The 13,898-nt window shown below is 41.2% G+C and overlaps 1 protein-coding gene across 1 annotated transcript in view; it reads right to left on the bottom strand.

Annotated features, from left to right (window-relative positions):
• The window catches only part of Cul1 (cullin 1), a 66,109-nt gene that overhangs the window by 12,675 nt on the left and 39,536 nt on the right, over nucleotides 1-13,898 (bottom strand). Inside the window, exons 8-11 of the mRNA XM_013021688.1 lie at nucleotides 11,208-11,370; nucleotides 9,156-9,286; nucleotides 3,790-3,897; nucleotides 3,604-3,710 (exon numbers count right to left, since the gene is read on the bottom strand). Of these exons, the coding sequence (XP_012877142.1) occupies nucleotides 3,604-3,710; nucleotides 3,790-3,897; nucleotides 9,156-9,286; nucleotides 11,208-11,370 (509 nt within the window). The remainder of the gene's footprint in view (nucleotides 1-3,603; nucleotides 3,711-3,789; nucleotides 3,898-9,155; nucleotides 9,287-11,207; nucleotides 11,371-13,898) is intronic.

Here is a 13,898-nt window from a genome sequence, read left to right as displayed (position 1 = left end):
CTCCTTACCATGCAATTTAGCAATCTTACACTGTCATGAAAGAATACACCATGAGACACTCATGAACATGTCCAAGGTGATAACTAGGAGTTTGACTCCAACAGCAGAGGACCTGCCTGGAAAACACCAGGTCCTAAGTCCATACCCTCCCCAGCTGGAGGGAAGGGAGGGGGCGATAGAGGGAGTGAGAGAGAAAGAGGGAAAGAGGAGGGAAGAGGGGAGAGGGGGAGAGATCCAAGGTGAAAACCAATGAAGATATTTTAAAATCTTCATGAATTATGGATGACATTTTCCTTTAACCCATTTAAACATTAGCAAATAATCTTAATTTCCCAACTCCTTTGTAGAGCTCATTATAATCAACTTTGGGTAGCAGATATATTCTAGTCTGACGATTGAAGTGTGTTCTTTCTGAGCCACAGACCAGTATGATGACTGGACAAAGCCTCATCACAGGACCGACAAAAGAGTGGAAAGCACAGGGAGCTGGGAGGAAGCAGGGTTGGGTTTCTGTATACACTGTGTAAAAGTTCCTGTCATAACTCCTGAGAAGAGGGCCACACTATTCTACCTACTGCATACAGCGATCCCAAACTGGGTGGTGGTATTAAAATGGAAATGTGCTCTAATAATAATAAAAAAACACCTGCTGTTTTACAAGGAAGAAAAAATAAGCAGACGCAGTTTCATTTTATGTGTGTTTATCATGGTGCCAGGGCTTGAACTCAAGACCTCATGCTTTTGCGTGGCTTTCTTGCTCATGGCGTGTGCTACCACTTGAGCCACCTCTCTAGTCTGATATTTTGCTAGTTAACTGGAGATGGAGTCCGATGCACTTTTCTGTCCAGGTTGGCTTCAATCCATGATCCTCGAGGCCTTAACCTCCTGACTAGCTACTGCTCCTGGCCATAGTTTCCTTTTAATGGCCTAATAATGAAAAGATTTAAGCCATGACTGAAGTGCCATCTTCTGTTTGCTCTTTGTGTGTGTGTATGTGTGCTTGCACACGCATTGGTCCTGGGGGCTGGAATTCAGGGCTTGGAAGCTGTTCATGAGCTTTTTGCTCAAGACAAGCACTCTACCACTTTGAGCCACAGCTCCACTTCCAGCGTTTTAGTGGTTAAAGAGATAAGAATTTCATGGATTTTTCTGGCTGGGCTGGCTTTTTGAACCACAATCCTCAGATCTTAGCCTCTTGAATAGCTAGGATCATAGGCCACCAGCGCCCAGCTTGGATGATTGTCCTTTAACAACTCATTTATTCAGTCTATGGACAAATAGTAATCAAAGGTGAATTAAGGGTAAATCAATTTTGTAAGGATGTGGCTAGAAGAGTCTTTTATAAACAAAACCCCTTAATTCATATCAAATGAATGAGCTACTAAACAAGGTCTGAAGAGGCATTTCAAACTTGAGAACAGCTCAGAGAATCCATTTCTGTTTTTCACTAGCACGCTAGCAGCAGCTCTCTCAGTGCTCACTGACTCTATTTACCAATATATGCCTGCCAAAGAATACTTGGGAAGCCTCTCTCTCAGCAGCCTTAGCTGATACATCAGACTTGATTAGGACCATCTATGAAAAGGCAATGGGTAAAAAGTATTGTTAAATCAACTGAAGTCCTCATAGACAACCTCTGTATTTAAATTACTGAATTATATTACAATAGCCAGAAAAAGTGACATCAAGTCACAAAAGACATTTAAAAGACATTTCAGTTTCATTCTTAGAATATATTAGTGCATCTGATTAGAACTGTTAAATATTACAAAAGACCAGTATGACAATAAACAGAAAATAATCAAATATTCAAGTTCTCGCTGGGCTTTGGAAATGGCTTTCTAGCAAAGTTAAGAGATGGCTCTAAGCTGGGAACTGAGGGCTCACTCCTATAAATCCTATCTGTTCAGAAGTCTGAGATCTGCGGTCGAGGTTCAAAGCCAGCCCAGGCAGGAAAGTTTTTTTTTTTGTCGGTCATGGGACTTGAACTCTGGGCCTAGGCGCTGTCTCTGAGCTCAAGTCTAGGGCTCTACCACTTAAGCCACAGCGCCACTTCTGGTTTTCTGAATGGTTTATTGCATATGAGTCTCACGGACTTTCCTGCCCAGGCTGGCTTTGAACCATGGTCCTCAGATCTCAGCCTCTTGAGTAGCTAGGATTACAGGTATGAGCCACCAGTGCCTGGCTTCTGTGAGACTCCTATCTCCAATTAACCACCAGAAAACCGGAAGTGGCTTCAAGTGGCAGAGAGCTAGCCTTGAGCAAAAGAGGGCTCTGAGTTCAAGCCCCATGACCGACAAGAAAAAAAAAACTATTAAAAAATAGATTTGGGGGCTGAGGATGTGGCTTAGTGGTAGAGTGCTTGCCTGGCATGCATGAAGCTCTGGGTTCTATTCCTTGGTACCACATACACAAAATAAAATGCATCTGCACTGTGTACAGGCTAAAAAGAAATAAAAAATAATTTTAAGCCAAAGACAGCTACTGACCTTTATCCAAAGTTTCCCATTATCTACCAAGCTTTTCATGTAGTTATTAATTACCACAGCAACTACATTGTACATGCTAGCTGAGCTATTCCTAGAAAGTTTTCTTGCGCTCACTGGTGAACTTGTTTTGCTAGTGTTAGTTTAAGACTTGTGCAGTTCTCTTCTTAAGTGTAAGTTGTCTGTGGTCTCTTTCTCAATCTTTTTTGTTCTGAAGTCACATTCACCTCAAAGAGCTGTTTAAAGTACAACTTATGGACACTGTATTAGAAACAGTACAATTCTGAGGTACGGGAAACTAGGGTGACAGAAAGCTGAAGCCTTCAGCTTTGCGGATGGGGCTGACGGCGAACCAGCCTGGAGCCTGGAGGAAGCTGTGGTCAGGAAGACGAGCAAGGGAGCAGGACCCACCTCCCCAGAGGCTGGCGACACAGAGAAGAGCCAGCTCTGAATACCCCAGGGAGAGCAGCAAAGTATTCAGTTGAGAAGTAATTTACAAAATGAAGAATATCAAACAGTAACAAAACAAACTCATCAAATAAAAATTGGTAGGGTAAGAAAGTTCTGCAGTACACAGAAAGTCTTCTTTGGGGGGAAGAGAAGACGGAAGAGAGTGCTAGCTCTTTGAAGTCAGGTCCTCATGCTTTCCAGACATGGATTCTACCATGGACCAGGCTACATCCCAGTGCTTTCTGCTTTAGGTGTTTGATGAATATGGTCTCCAGTTTAGCCAGGAGGCTTGGACTGTGGTCCTATTTATGCTACTCAGGTAGCTCACTGGCCAGGCACATACCACCCCCTCCAGCTTTCACTGTTGAAGGGGTCTTATGAACTTTTTTGCCTCGCTGGCCTCAAACTATGATCCTCCTGATCTCTACCTTCTAAGCAGCTAGGATTACAGGGAAGAACTACTATGCCTGAGTCTTGTTTTTCACAAATAGCCAGTGGAAGCTGATGCAGATTTCCAACTGGAAATATGTCTTATTAATTTTATTTTCTCAGAATATACAAAAATTATAATTTGATGGAGACGAAGCATAATATAAGCATTAGTTCCTTGTATAAAAGCTGAGATTTGATAGGTATATTAAGAATAAAACAAAAAAACATCTGATACCTTTTCTTTAACAAGGAGTCACAGTATCGAGCCAGCAACTCTGGGGATTTACTGGATGACTGCGCCATTTTGGTAACCGCATTGTTGTTTATGAAGCGACCACAAGCCTGTGTCATATAAAGGACAGTTAGAGAATAATGTCCCATCCACACACACCGGAGGAAGTTATAACTGCAACATGCCTACCTTATCAAGTGCAGCCACAAAGCCAGCATCATTGTTAAATGCCGACATCACCAGGGCGTTGTATTTTTTATGAACATCCAGCACAGTCTGTACATACATTTTAGGGTCCTTAGTGGAAAAAACAGAAACTAAAGTTGGGAACTAAATTGTGTACATTAATGTTTCTCACAAATTCTACAATTGTTAAAGGATTAGATATATCTTCAAAGAAATTAGTGAATATAGTCAGAAATGCTTTTGGTTCTACCACTGAAACACAGGACATCAATATTTATAAAATAATATAAAACATTCTCAGGCTCAAAAGTAAATACTGAGCTGGGTGCTGGTGGCTCACACCAGTAATCCTAGCTACTCAAGAGGCTGAGATCTGAGGATCGAAGTTCAAAGCCAGCCTGGGTAGCAAAGTCTGTGAGACTCTTATCTCCAATAAACCACCAGAAAACTGGAAGTGGCACTGTGGCTCAAGTGGTAGAGCGCTAGCCTTGAGCTGAAAAGCTGAGGGACAGCACCCAGGCCCAGAGTTTAAGCCCCACAACCAACCAACCAACCAACCAACCAACCATAAATAAATAAATAAATAAACCTAAATTAAAAACAACAAAAACTCAAAAGGATCATGCAAATTAAAAGTGTTAAGTGACAGCTTTGCTAACCAATTCTTTTGTTGTTAAAAAATTCAAGTGCTGAACAAGAGATTTTTTTCTTTTTTGCTATTTTTGTTTTGTCTGTTAATATCTTTGGGAGTGTAAGGGGAGCACAGGATTGGAGAGACAAAGGGTAACATGCAGCAATGGTACTCATTGGATGCTACGTTGAAAATTAACTATACAATTTATGGGTGGGAATGGGAGGGAAAAACTGGGAGAGAGAATGGGAAGGGGTGACACTGTTCAAAAAGAAATGTACTCTTTATGTGACTTATGTAACTGTAACCCAACCCCTCTGTATATCACCTTTATAATAACAATAAACATTTTTAAAAATTCAAATGTTGGACTCCGTTCTGGACAGTGAGACTGACAATCTAGAAGTCAGTAGTCTGAATGGGACGGGGAGGTCTGAGCGCATGCATTCACAATGGGAGCTGACACAGAGCTGGACAGGCACTGGAACTTGGCCCATCTGGGCCACAGGGAGCTTCCAGACAAAATGACAATTGGAAAGGAAATGTAAGGATTGGCACTGTGGGAGATGATGCAGTGCCAGATAGGCTGGTATTGGTGTGGGGCAAAGGAGACAAAGCTCAGGGATGGTAGGATCACCACAGGCAGTATAACACAAGCACTGCGTCTATCCCCATTGTATAGATGAAGAAACCAAGGCACAGGTTAAGCCTCTTGCCATGGGTAAGAGGTTGCAGGACCAGGCAAGGACCCAGGCAGGGGCGCCTACGTCTGACGAGTTCTCTACCACTTGGAAAAGGGTCCAGGTGCCCCAGCAGGACACGCAGCACAAGCTGAGCCCACCCCCAGGCCTGGGCAGTCCTGATGCCCAACTGACAGTGGAACAGGAGGAAGGCCAGAGGCGTCCGATTCTCCCATCACAAGCCAAAGGCTGCAGGTGCAGGAACGGAAACGTTCCACTCATGTCTTGCTTTTGAAATAGAAACTCGTTGTGCAACCCAGGATGGCCTCAAATATATGATCCTCCTGCCTCAGCCTCTGAGTGCCGAGGTATACCCCACTATGCACGGTGTAGAATACTTGATATAGTTACATGCAGTATTAGGAATGAGAAACCAGAACCCCCGAAATTCCAATTATTCTGCATTTTTCGTAACATTTTGCTTGTTTATAATTAATGAGTAGTAAGATTACAACCCTATCACTAAAACAATCAAGGTTTTCTGTAAGTAAAAAACAATAAATAAATGTAAGGAGTATTATGATGATGAATATATTGTGAAATGTTAAGAATTTTATAGTCTTGGGGCTGGGAAGGTGGCTCAGTGGTACAGCGCTTGCCTTGCATGCCTGAGGCCCTGGGTTCGATTCCTCAGCACCACATAAGCAAAAAGAAAAAAGCCGGAAGTGGCGCTGTGGCTCAAGCGGTAGCCCAGAGTTCAGGCCCCACGACCGAACCAAAAAAAAAAGAATTTTATAGTCTTAACTTCAAGACTGTGGCGCATGCCTGTAATCCCAGCTACTCAGGAGATGCAGAGAGGACGGTGTTTTGAGGCAAGCCTGGGAAAAAAGGTAGCATGGCTCTAGCTCAAAAAAGGCCAGATGAAGCCACCTGTTATCCTAGCTACACGGGAAGCTGAGGTCTGAGAATGGTGGTTTAAAGCCAGTCTGGGAGGAACATCTGTGAGGCTCTTATCTCTAGATGATCACTAAAAAAAAAAACACTACAAGTGGAGATATAGCTCAAGTGGTAAAATACTAGCAAAAAAGCTCTGTGACAGAACCTAGACCCTGAGTTCAAGCCCCAGGACTGGCACACACATACAAAAAAGGCTATGTGGGGCTGGGTGCCAGTGGCTCATACTGTAAACCTAACTATTCAGGGGGCTGAGATCTGAGGATTGTGGTTTGAAGCCAGTCTGGTCAGAAAAGTCCCCATGAGGCTTTTACCACCAAATAATCACTCAAAACTGGAAGTGGAGCTGTGGTTCAAAGTGGCAGAGTGCTAACCTTGAGCAAAAGAGCTCAGGGTCAGAGCCCAGGCCCTGCCTGAGTTCAACCCCTGCCCCCTCTCCCCCAAAGGCTATGAGTGGTTTTACAGGTCTATAATCCTACATACACAGTGGTAGTGGGTGGGGGAAGGTAGGATTGTGGTCCAAAGCTGGTCTAGGTACAAACAGAGGAAAACCCTATCTATAAAACAAACTAAAGCTGGGTGCTCATGGCTCATGCTTGTAATACTAGCTACTGGAAAGGTTAAGATCTAGAGGATCTTGCTCTGAAGCCAACCTGGGCAGAAAAATCTGGAAGATGCTATCTTTAAAAAACAAACAAAAAAAACCCCCAAAACTAAAACATACACATAAAACCCAGCAGAAAGCAGGGTAAAGGTGTGGCTCAAGTTGTACAGTCCCAGCCAACTAAGTGCAAGCCCTGGTACACCAAAAAAAAAAAAAAAAGAAAGAACGAAGAAAAGAAAAGTAACAAGCAAAAAGGGAAGAGGTATGGCGTAAGGGGTAGAGCACTTGTCTAATAAGCATCATGAGTTCAATGCCCAGGACTGAGCCTTCCCCTCAAAACAAAACCCTCCTCCAAAAACAACAACAACAACAAAAAGCCCAAAAGGATTGCTATTAGTTTACTGAGAAATGAAAATATTTCTTGGGATTACATCTGAAACATTTGTGGGGTTTAAGTTGTAACATCAACAGCATTATCAAATAGCTAATTGTTTCGGGAGATAAAAAAGGGTAAAAACCTATTACAGGGCCAGATACCCATGGCATTCTGCATTTTTTTTAAATGATCATGGGAAGGTATGGTCCCTGCTTTCAAAGTGCTCTCCAAGTATGTGGGGCCCAGTCTCTTTGTATGCATTTATACAGGTTATATTTCTATAAATGCTTACTATATTGCCAGCAACAAACATAATTTTCCTTTGGCTTGTTAATGCAAGCACACACAGGTTTTTGATTTACCAAAAAGGCAGAATGTCTCATAACGTAAAACATGCTAACTCAGTTTGCTACCCCTTTCTCTTTCCAATCTAAGTCAAGCATCGGGTAAATTTTCCTATAAAAAAATTATGCTACCTTTGCTCTGCTCTAAACCAGTTTTGAATCTTCTATTTGAATCTCTATATGTGTGTGTGTTTGTAAATACATACACATCAAGCATCTCATATCCCATTCGTTCTGCAGCACAGCAGTGGGGCATGAGTGTCCCACCCCAAGGTGAGGCTGGACAGGGTTCTTCAAACACACTGGGCTCTTGCAGGTATGTATGACAGGCCCACACCAACCACCTCCATGTTATGTACCCAGGGAGGCTGATGGAGGTAACCCTGTTGTTCCCAGAGGGCTGGCTTATGTCTGGCAGGGTGTTACACATCCAAAAACAGCACATGAGTGCAGGGTTCTTCCTGCACTGCAGGGCAATGCCAGCTGTCATCAGGTGCTGGGAGTGAGGCACCACGGCAAACTCCCCCCATAACCTTTCCTTCTTAATGGTCCTAACCATTTGAAAAAGCCTTAATGGAAGTATCTAACCACTACAAATCTGCTTGAATCACATCATAAAACCTGCAATAACTTTAATCTAGGTCAGGCATCAATTAGCAGTACAACTGGTTTTCTCACCAAATTATTCTAGATAAACAGAATCACAGAATGACCAGATAAAGAACCTTACTTGGGTCTCTTATTTAAGAACACTCTGGGTATTAACATATGGCAGAATAGTACAAAGTAAGGAGACAGGACTAACATGAAGAAACTCTTTTGCCCTTAAACGTTCAATTATAACAGAGTGCTTTCTTGGTATAAAATACACTCATCAGAACCAATTCTCTTATGCTATGACCCAATTCAACTGGGCAAAGGTTTCCAAAGTTTAAAAACCATGTTCTCACAGTTCTCAAATCTCATCAAAACTTTTATATAATAATTGTGATTTTAATTCAAACAACTTTTTGCTGCTGTTTAATATTCATGAGGCAAACCATATGGTTTGACTTACTACTCAGATCAAAGTTACTGAGAGGCACAACTTAAGCCACTACAAGTACTAGTGGCCGAACATACATTCCTAGGATTTCTTTCTTTCTTTTTTTTCTGGTGCTAGTCCTGGGGCTTGAACGCAGGGCCTGGGTGCTGTCCCTGAGCTTCTTTTGCTCAAGACTAGCACTTTACCACTTGAGACACAGCATCACTTCTGGCTTTTTGGGTAGTTAAATGGAGATAAAAGTCTCATGGACTTTCCTTCTCAAGCTGGCTTCAAACCATGATCTTCAGATCTCAACCTCCTGAGTAGTTAGAATTACAGGTATGAGCCATGGGCCCAACAGCTTTCTATGGAAGCAATAGGCAATAGGGAAAAGAGATAAATGGGAAGAGTAAGTTGACATCCCCAATGCCCAAAAGATGCCAGAGAATGATTTATAGAGATATTTGCTAAACAAAAAAATGTTTGTGAACTTGCTACTTCAAAACCCCAAAATAGATTTCCTATGGGAATTTTAGCAACATCTTTGTTGTTGTTGGTTGTGGGGCTTGAACTGAACTCAGGTCCTATACACTGTCCCTGAGTTTTTTCGCTCAAAGCTAGTGCTCTACCACTCTGAGCCACAGTGCCACTTCCTTAGCAACATCTTGATTGCTTGGATTTCATGTGGAGAAGCACAACACATAGTTGCTGCTGTACACGAAAAGTTAATTTGTTATTCAATCAAGGATTACTTACATTTAATGCGGCTTCGCCACACTTCTCAATTGCTGCAAGACCCTGATTATGAATGTGTGTTTCCAGCAGTTTTTTCAATTCTCCTAGGCCATCCTGGATTCTAGATACAAGATTATACATACGGCCCAAATCTGAAAGAGATGGTCACCTTTATGCACAGAAACCAACTGTATATACCTATTCTGCTAATTATATATTTATACTGGGATGAGATCATGTAAAATAAGCTGAATGTTATTAGCTCTTACTAATCAAAAGTATACACAATATTTTATACATGATTATACTTTTCTAAAAGTAATAGAAATTACGCTATTATAGACATTGATTTTCCCCCTTTATTATGTGCATCCACTAGCATAGGAATAGAAAAAAGGTTTTATTTTTGGTCTGTCATAATGCTTAAACTCAGGGTTTGGGCTCTGTCCCTGAGCTCTTTTGCTCAAGGGTAGTGGTCTATCCCTTTGAAACATAGCCCCACTTCAGATGCTTAATTGGAGGTAAGAGTCTCATCGATTTTCCTGCCTTTTAACTACAGTCCTCAAATCTGGCTTTGAACCACAATCCTTAGATCTCAGCCTCCTGAGTAGCTAGGATTCTAGGTGTGAGCCAGCAGTGCCTGGCTTAGAAAAATGTTTTTGGAGGGATTTTTTTTGGGTCAGTACTAGGGCTTGAACTCAGGGCCTTACATTCTCACTCACTTTTTTTTTTTTTTTAAATTATTGCTAGAGCTCTAACCACTTGAGCCACATCTCCACTCCTTGCTGGTTAATTGGAGATAAGATTCTTTGGAGCCTGGGCTGGCTCCAAACAACTATTTTCAGACCTCAGCCTCCTGAGTAGCTAGGATTCTAGGTTATAATTCACTGGTACCAGGAAGAACAAGATTTTTCGTAATTAGAAACTACATTTAATGCTTTTTAAAATCCTCAAGATTGAGCTGTTGTTTACATTTGATGAATAAGCATTCAAACATTTACATTGAAGTGTGAATACACTTAAGGAAAATGTACTCAGTTTTTTCAACTATTCCAAATGTGGAACAAAAGGGCCTCCAATTCTTTATTCTTTGTTTGTTTAACTTACGAGGGTCCAACATAAAAGACCACAAATCCAAACATCAATGAGTTTAGTTCCTAAGGATTAAGGGAAAGCAATTAGAGGAAATATAAAACAGCTTATGTTATCACTAGCTTATATTAGTTATACATTCCCATATGTTTGCAATGTATTTCTATCTATCTCAACCCCTCTATATCTTTCCCTTTCTTATCTTCCTTCCTTAATCATTCAACAGGTTTCTTTGTTCTATCTTCATAGATGCAGACAATGTACCCTGATTGTAATCAACCTCCTTGTTAGCCCCAATACCCTCTAGACAGTAATGCTCCATAGAGCTTGTTTCTTTCCCTGCCCTTTCCTCTATTGATCAACAGTTTTCACTGAGGTTCTTTAGGCTGTAAAACGGAAGTGTGTTCTTATATCTTGGGGAGCTTTCAAAGGAGGAACTCAGAAACATTACAAGTAAAACCATTTAACATTAACGTGTATGGGACCAATTATAATCCAAATTAAATCAGAGAGATGTTTGTCCTCCACTTGTTCATGAAACACTCCCCCTGGGAGCACTAGTGGCTCATGCCTGTAATCCTAGCTACTCAGGAGGCTGAGATCTAATGATCACAGTTTGAAGCCAGGCCAAGCAGGAAAGTCTGTGAGACTCATCTCCAATTAACCACCTGAAAAAACTGGAAGTGGAGCTGTGGCTCCAAATGGTAGAGTGCTAGCCTTGAGCTCAGGGACAGCACCCAGGCCCTGAGTTCAAGCCACGTAGTGGACAAAAAGCCCCACTACTTACAAAAAACAAACAAACCAAAACAAAACAAAAAAACCCACTGCCCAGAAACCTGAAATAATTCTGTAACAAGGCCCATACAAGGTATTTTTACAAAACATGCTAGCGCTGGAGATGCTAACTCAGAGACAAGAATTTCAAATGATTCCCACACTTCAGATTATAGAGAGCACTTATGAGGAGTCTTAATAGCTTACCTTCATTCTTGTCAGCATCCAGCAAATTCTGGAACTCTGTGTGGAAAATCTCCAAGTGTTTTTCGATGAGGACCTGTTCACATTTCCTTGCTAGTTCATCCTGTGTGCTCTCATGAAGATAAACCTGTACTCTTCGCTGTTCCTCAAGCAGACGAGCCTCTGCCTGCAGAAAATTATGTGAATAATAGCAAATTCAGTTCACAAATCTGCTCCAATACAATATGATTCAGGAAAAAAAAAGGCAAGAGGCTTTCTGATTTTAGGTAAATGCTAACCATATTTAAATAGCCACTGATATATTCCATTTTTTCTCTGTAATGTGTATGCTTCAATTCTTCTTTAAAATGCTATCGTAACCAGTTCAAACATCTTCAACATTAATTTTTTCCTTAAGTGATATTTCATCCTCAGAGGACAACATGCCACCTCCTGACCCTCTGAGAAACCTGTAAGTTCTCTTCTACATGTTACAAAGTTCTACATCTAACTGAAATAGGCCTCAAGTCAAGGATCACATCAGCATAATCCTAGGAAAGAGCCCTTAGTAATAAGACTCTAAAAATTAAACAACAACACAACTATTACCAATCACTGAATATGTACATATCTCAAATCTACTGGGTTATTTATACATCTCAACTTCTTGTTTCCCTCCATGGAAGACAGAAAAACAGGCAACTTAATACAGCAGCAAAATGAGTGTCAGTATATATTAGAATCCATCACAAAAATAAACATGTTTGGTGTGAAGAGTTACTTAGGAATCACCAAATCACCAAAGCAAGACAAAAATTTCACTAATAAACTCAAATTATCCAGGTGATCTGAACAAATATAGACAAAAAAAATTACATTTTGAATTGTAAAAACTCTAATACTCTCCAAATGATTTTCAGATTTGGTATAATCTTAAGACATATCTGCAAAATTCAACAGCCAAGAAAACATGAGCAACTAATTAGGCAGCTTTGCATAATCAGTTGCTGCACCATACAGAGAGGTTACTGTCTAATTATACACTCTATCGAAAGGCCTAACCAAGAGAAATAAGTTTGGACACTATCTACAGTATATATCAAAAGCCCAGTACCTGGGCTGGGAAGGTGGCTCAGTGGTAGAGCGCTTGCCTTACATGCCTGAGGCCCTGGGATCGATTCCTCAGCACCGCATAAGCAAAAAGAAAAAAGCCAGAAGTGGCGCTGTGGCTCAAGTGGTAGAGCTGAAGAGCTGAGGCACAGTACCTAGGCCCAGAGTTCAGGCCCCATGACCAGACCCCCCCAAAAAAACAAACAAACAAAAGCCCAGTACCCTTAACATACAATAGTCTCTAGCAAGTCAATATACATTTATCCAAATGAAAAAATTGAGAAGGGAATAATTTACAAATATATAATAAAAACTTGACTTTTGTTCAATTTCCAGTAAAATTAATTTAATTAATTTACAAAATTAAAATGTGCTGGGTTGGGGGCATGACCCAAGAGGTAGAGTGTCTGCCTGGCAAGAGCAAGGTCCTACAAGAGCAAGTTCAAACCCCAGTGCTGAAAACAAAACAAAACCAATAAAATGTTCTAAAATAGGCTGGGAATTGTGGCCTTGTGGTAGAGTGCTTGCCTAGCATGCATGAAATCCTGGGTTCAATTCCTCTGTACCATGTAAACAGAAAAGGCCAGGAGTGGTGCTGTGGCTCAAGTGGTAGAGTGTTAGCCTTGAGCAGAGAGAGGCTCAGGGACAGAGCTCAGGCCCTAAGTTCAAGCCCCACAGCTGGCAAAATTTTTGTTCTAAAATAAGTTACAATGTATTTGGGAAGTGAAATATCACTATCCACCAGATTAAAATACTTACATACATGTTAACAAATCATTAATGAAAAAGGTTACAAAAAAATCTGTAGCCTCATTCCAAGCTGCTTCACACCCATAACCACTAACAGTGCCCCACGCCTTCCATGTTTATATCATCTATAATCTTTCAGAACATCTATAACTAATGTGTAATTTTGTTTGTCTTCCAAGAATCCTTGTGCACATGAACCCAGAAGTGCTATGTTGATGTCTGCTGCTGCATTTCTGTGTTTCAATAACTCTGATACCTCAAAAGGCTGACGAGAACATGCAAACCAAATAGCATTACTTTTTCTGCTTCATGTTACACATGTTTCTTGGAAAAGTATCACTCTGAGCAGCAAAACAAACTTTTACCCCTTCCCAAGAGGAAAGATTAGCATGTTGGTGTTACTGATGATTCATTCTGAGTACTACTGGCTTTCTTCCTTTTTAGCTAGAAAAAGTAGTTGCTTTCTCCAGATCTTTACTGCATGGGGTGAGAAGCAGGTACCTACATGATTAGGGACCCATTGTGGCCAGAAGGGCTTCCAACATAGCTTATTTCATATATTGATTGGTAAAGAAACCAAAGTCCTGAGTGTTTCATTAGGTTTTTGAAAGGACAGCCATGGTTTTTAGAGCTCAAATTAGTCTCAATCACATGAAGCAGTATATTTTAATAATACTAACATGGGGGCTGGGAAGGTGGCTCAGTGGTAGAGCACTTGCCTTGCATGCCTGAGGCTCTGGGTTCAATTCCTTAGCACCACATGAGCAAAAAGAAAAAAGCCAGAAGTGGCGCTGTGGCTCAAGTGGTAGAGCACTAGCCTTGAGCTGAAGAGCTGAGGGACAGTGCCCAGGCCCA

The sequence above is a fragment of the Dipodomys ordii genome, unplaced genomic scaffold, assembly GCF_000151885.1.
Source record: "Dipodomys ordii isolate 6190 unplaced genomic scaffold, Dord_2.0 Scaffold56, whole genome shotgun sequence".
Classification (NCBI taxonomy): Eukaryota; Metazoa; Chordata; class Mammalia; order Rodentia; family Heteromyidae; genus Dipodomys; species Dipodomys ordii.
Note: the sequence above shows the minus strand (reverse complement) of the source record. Positions and strands in the feature narration are given on the sequence as shown.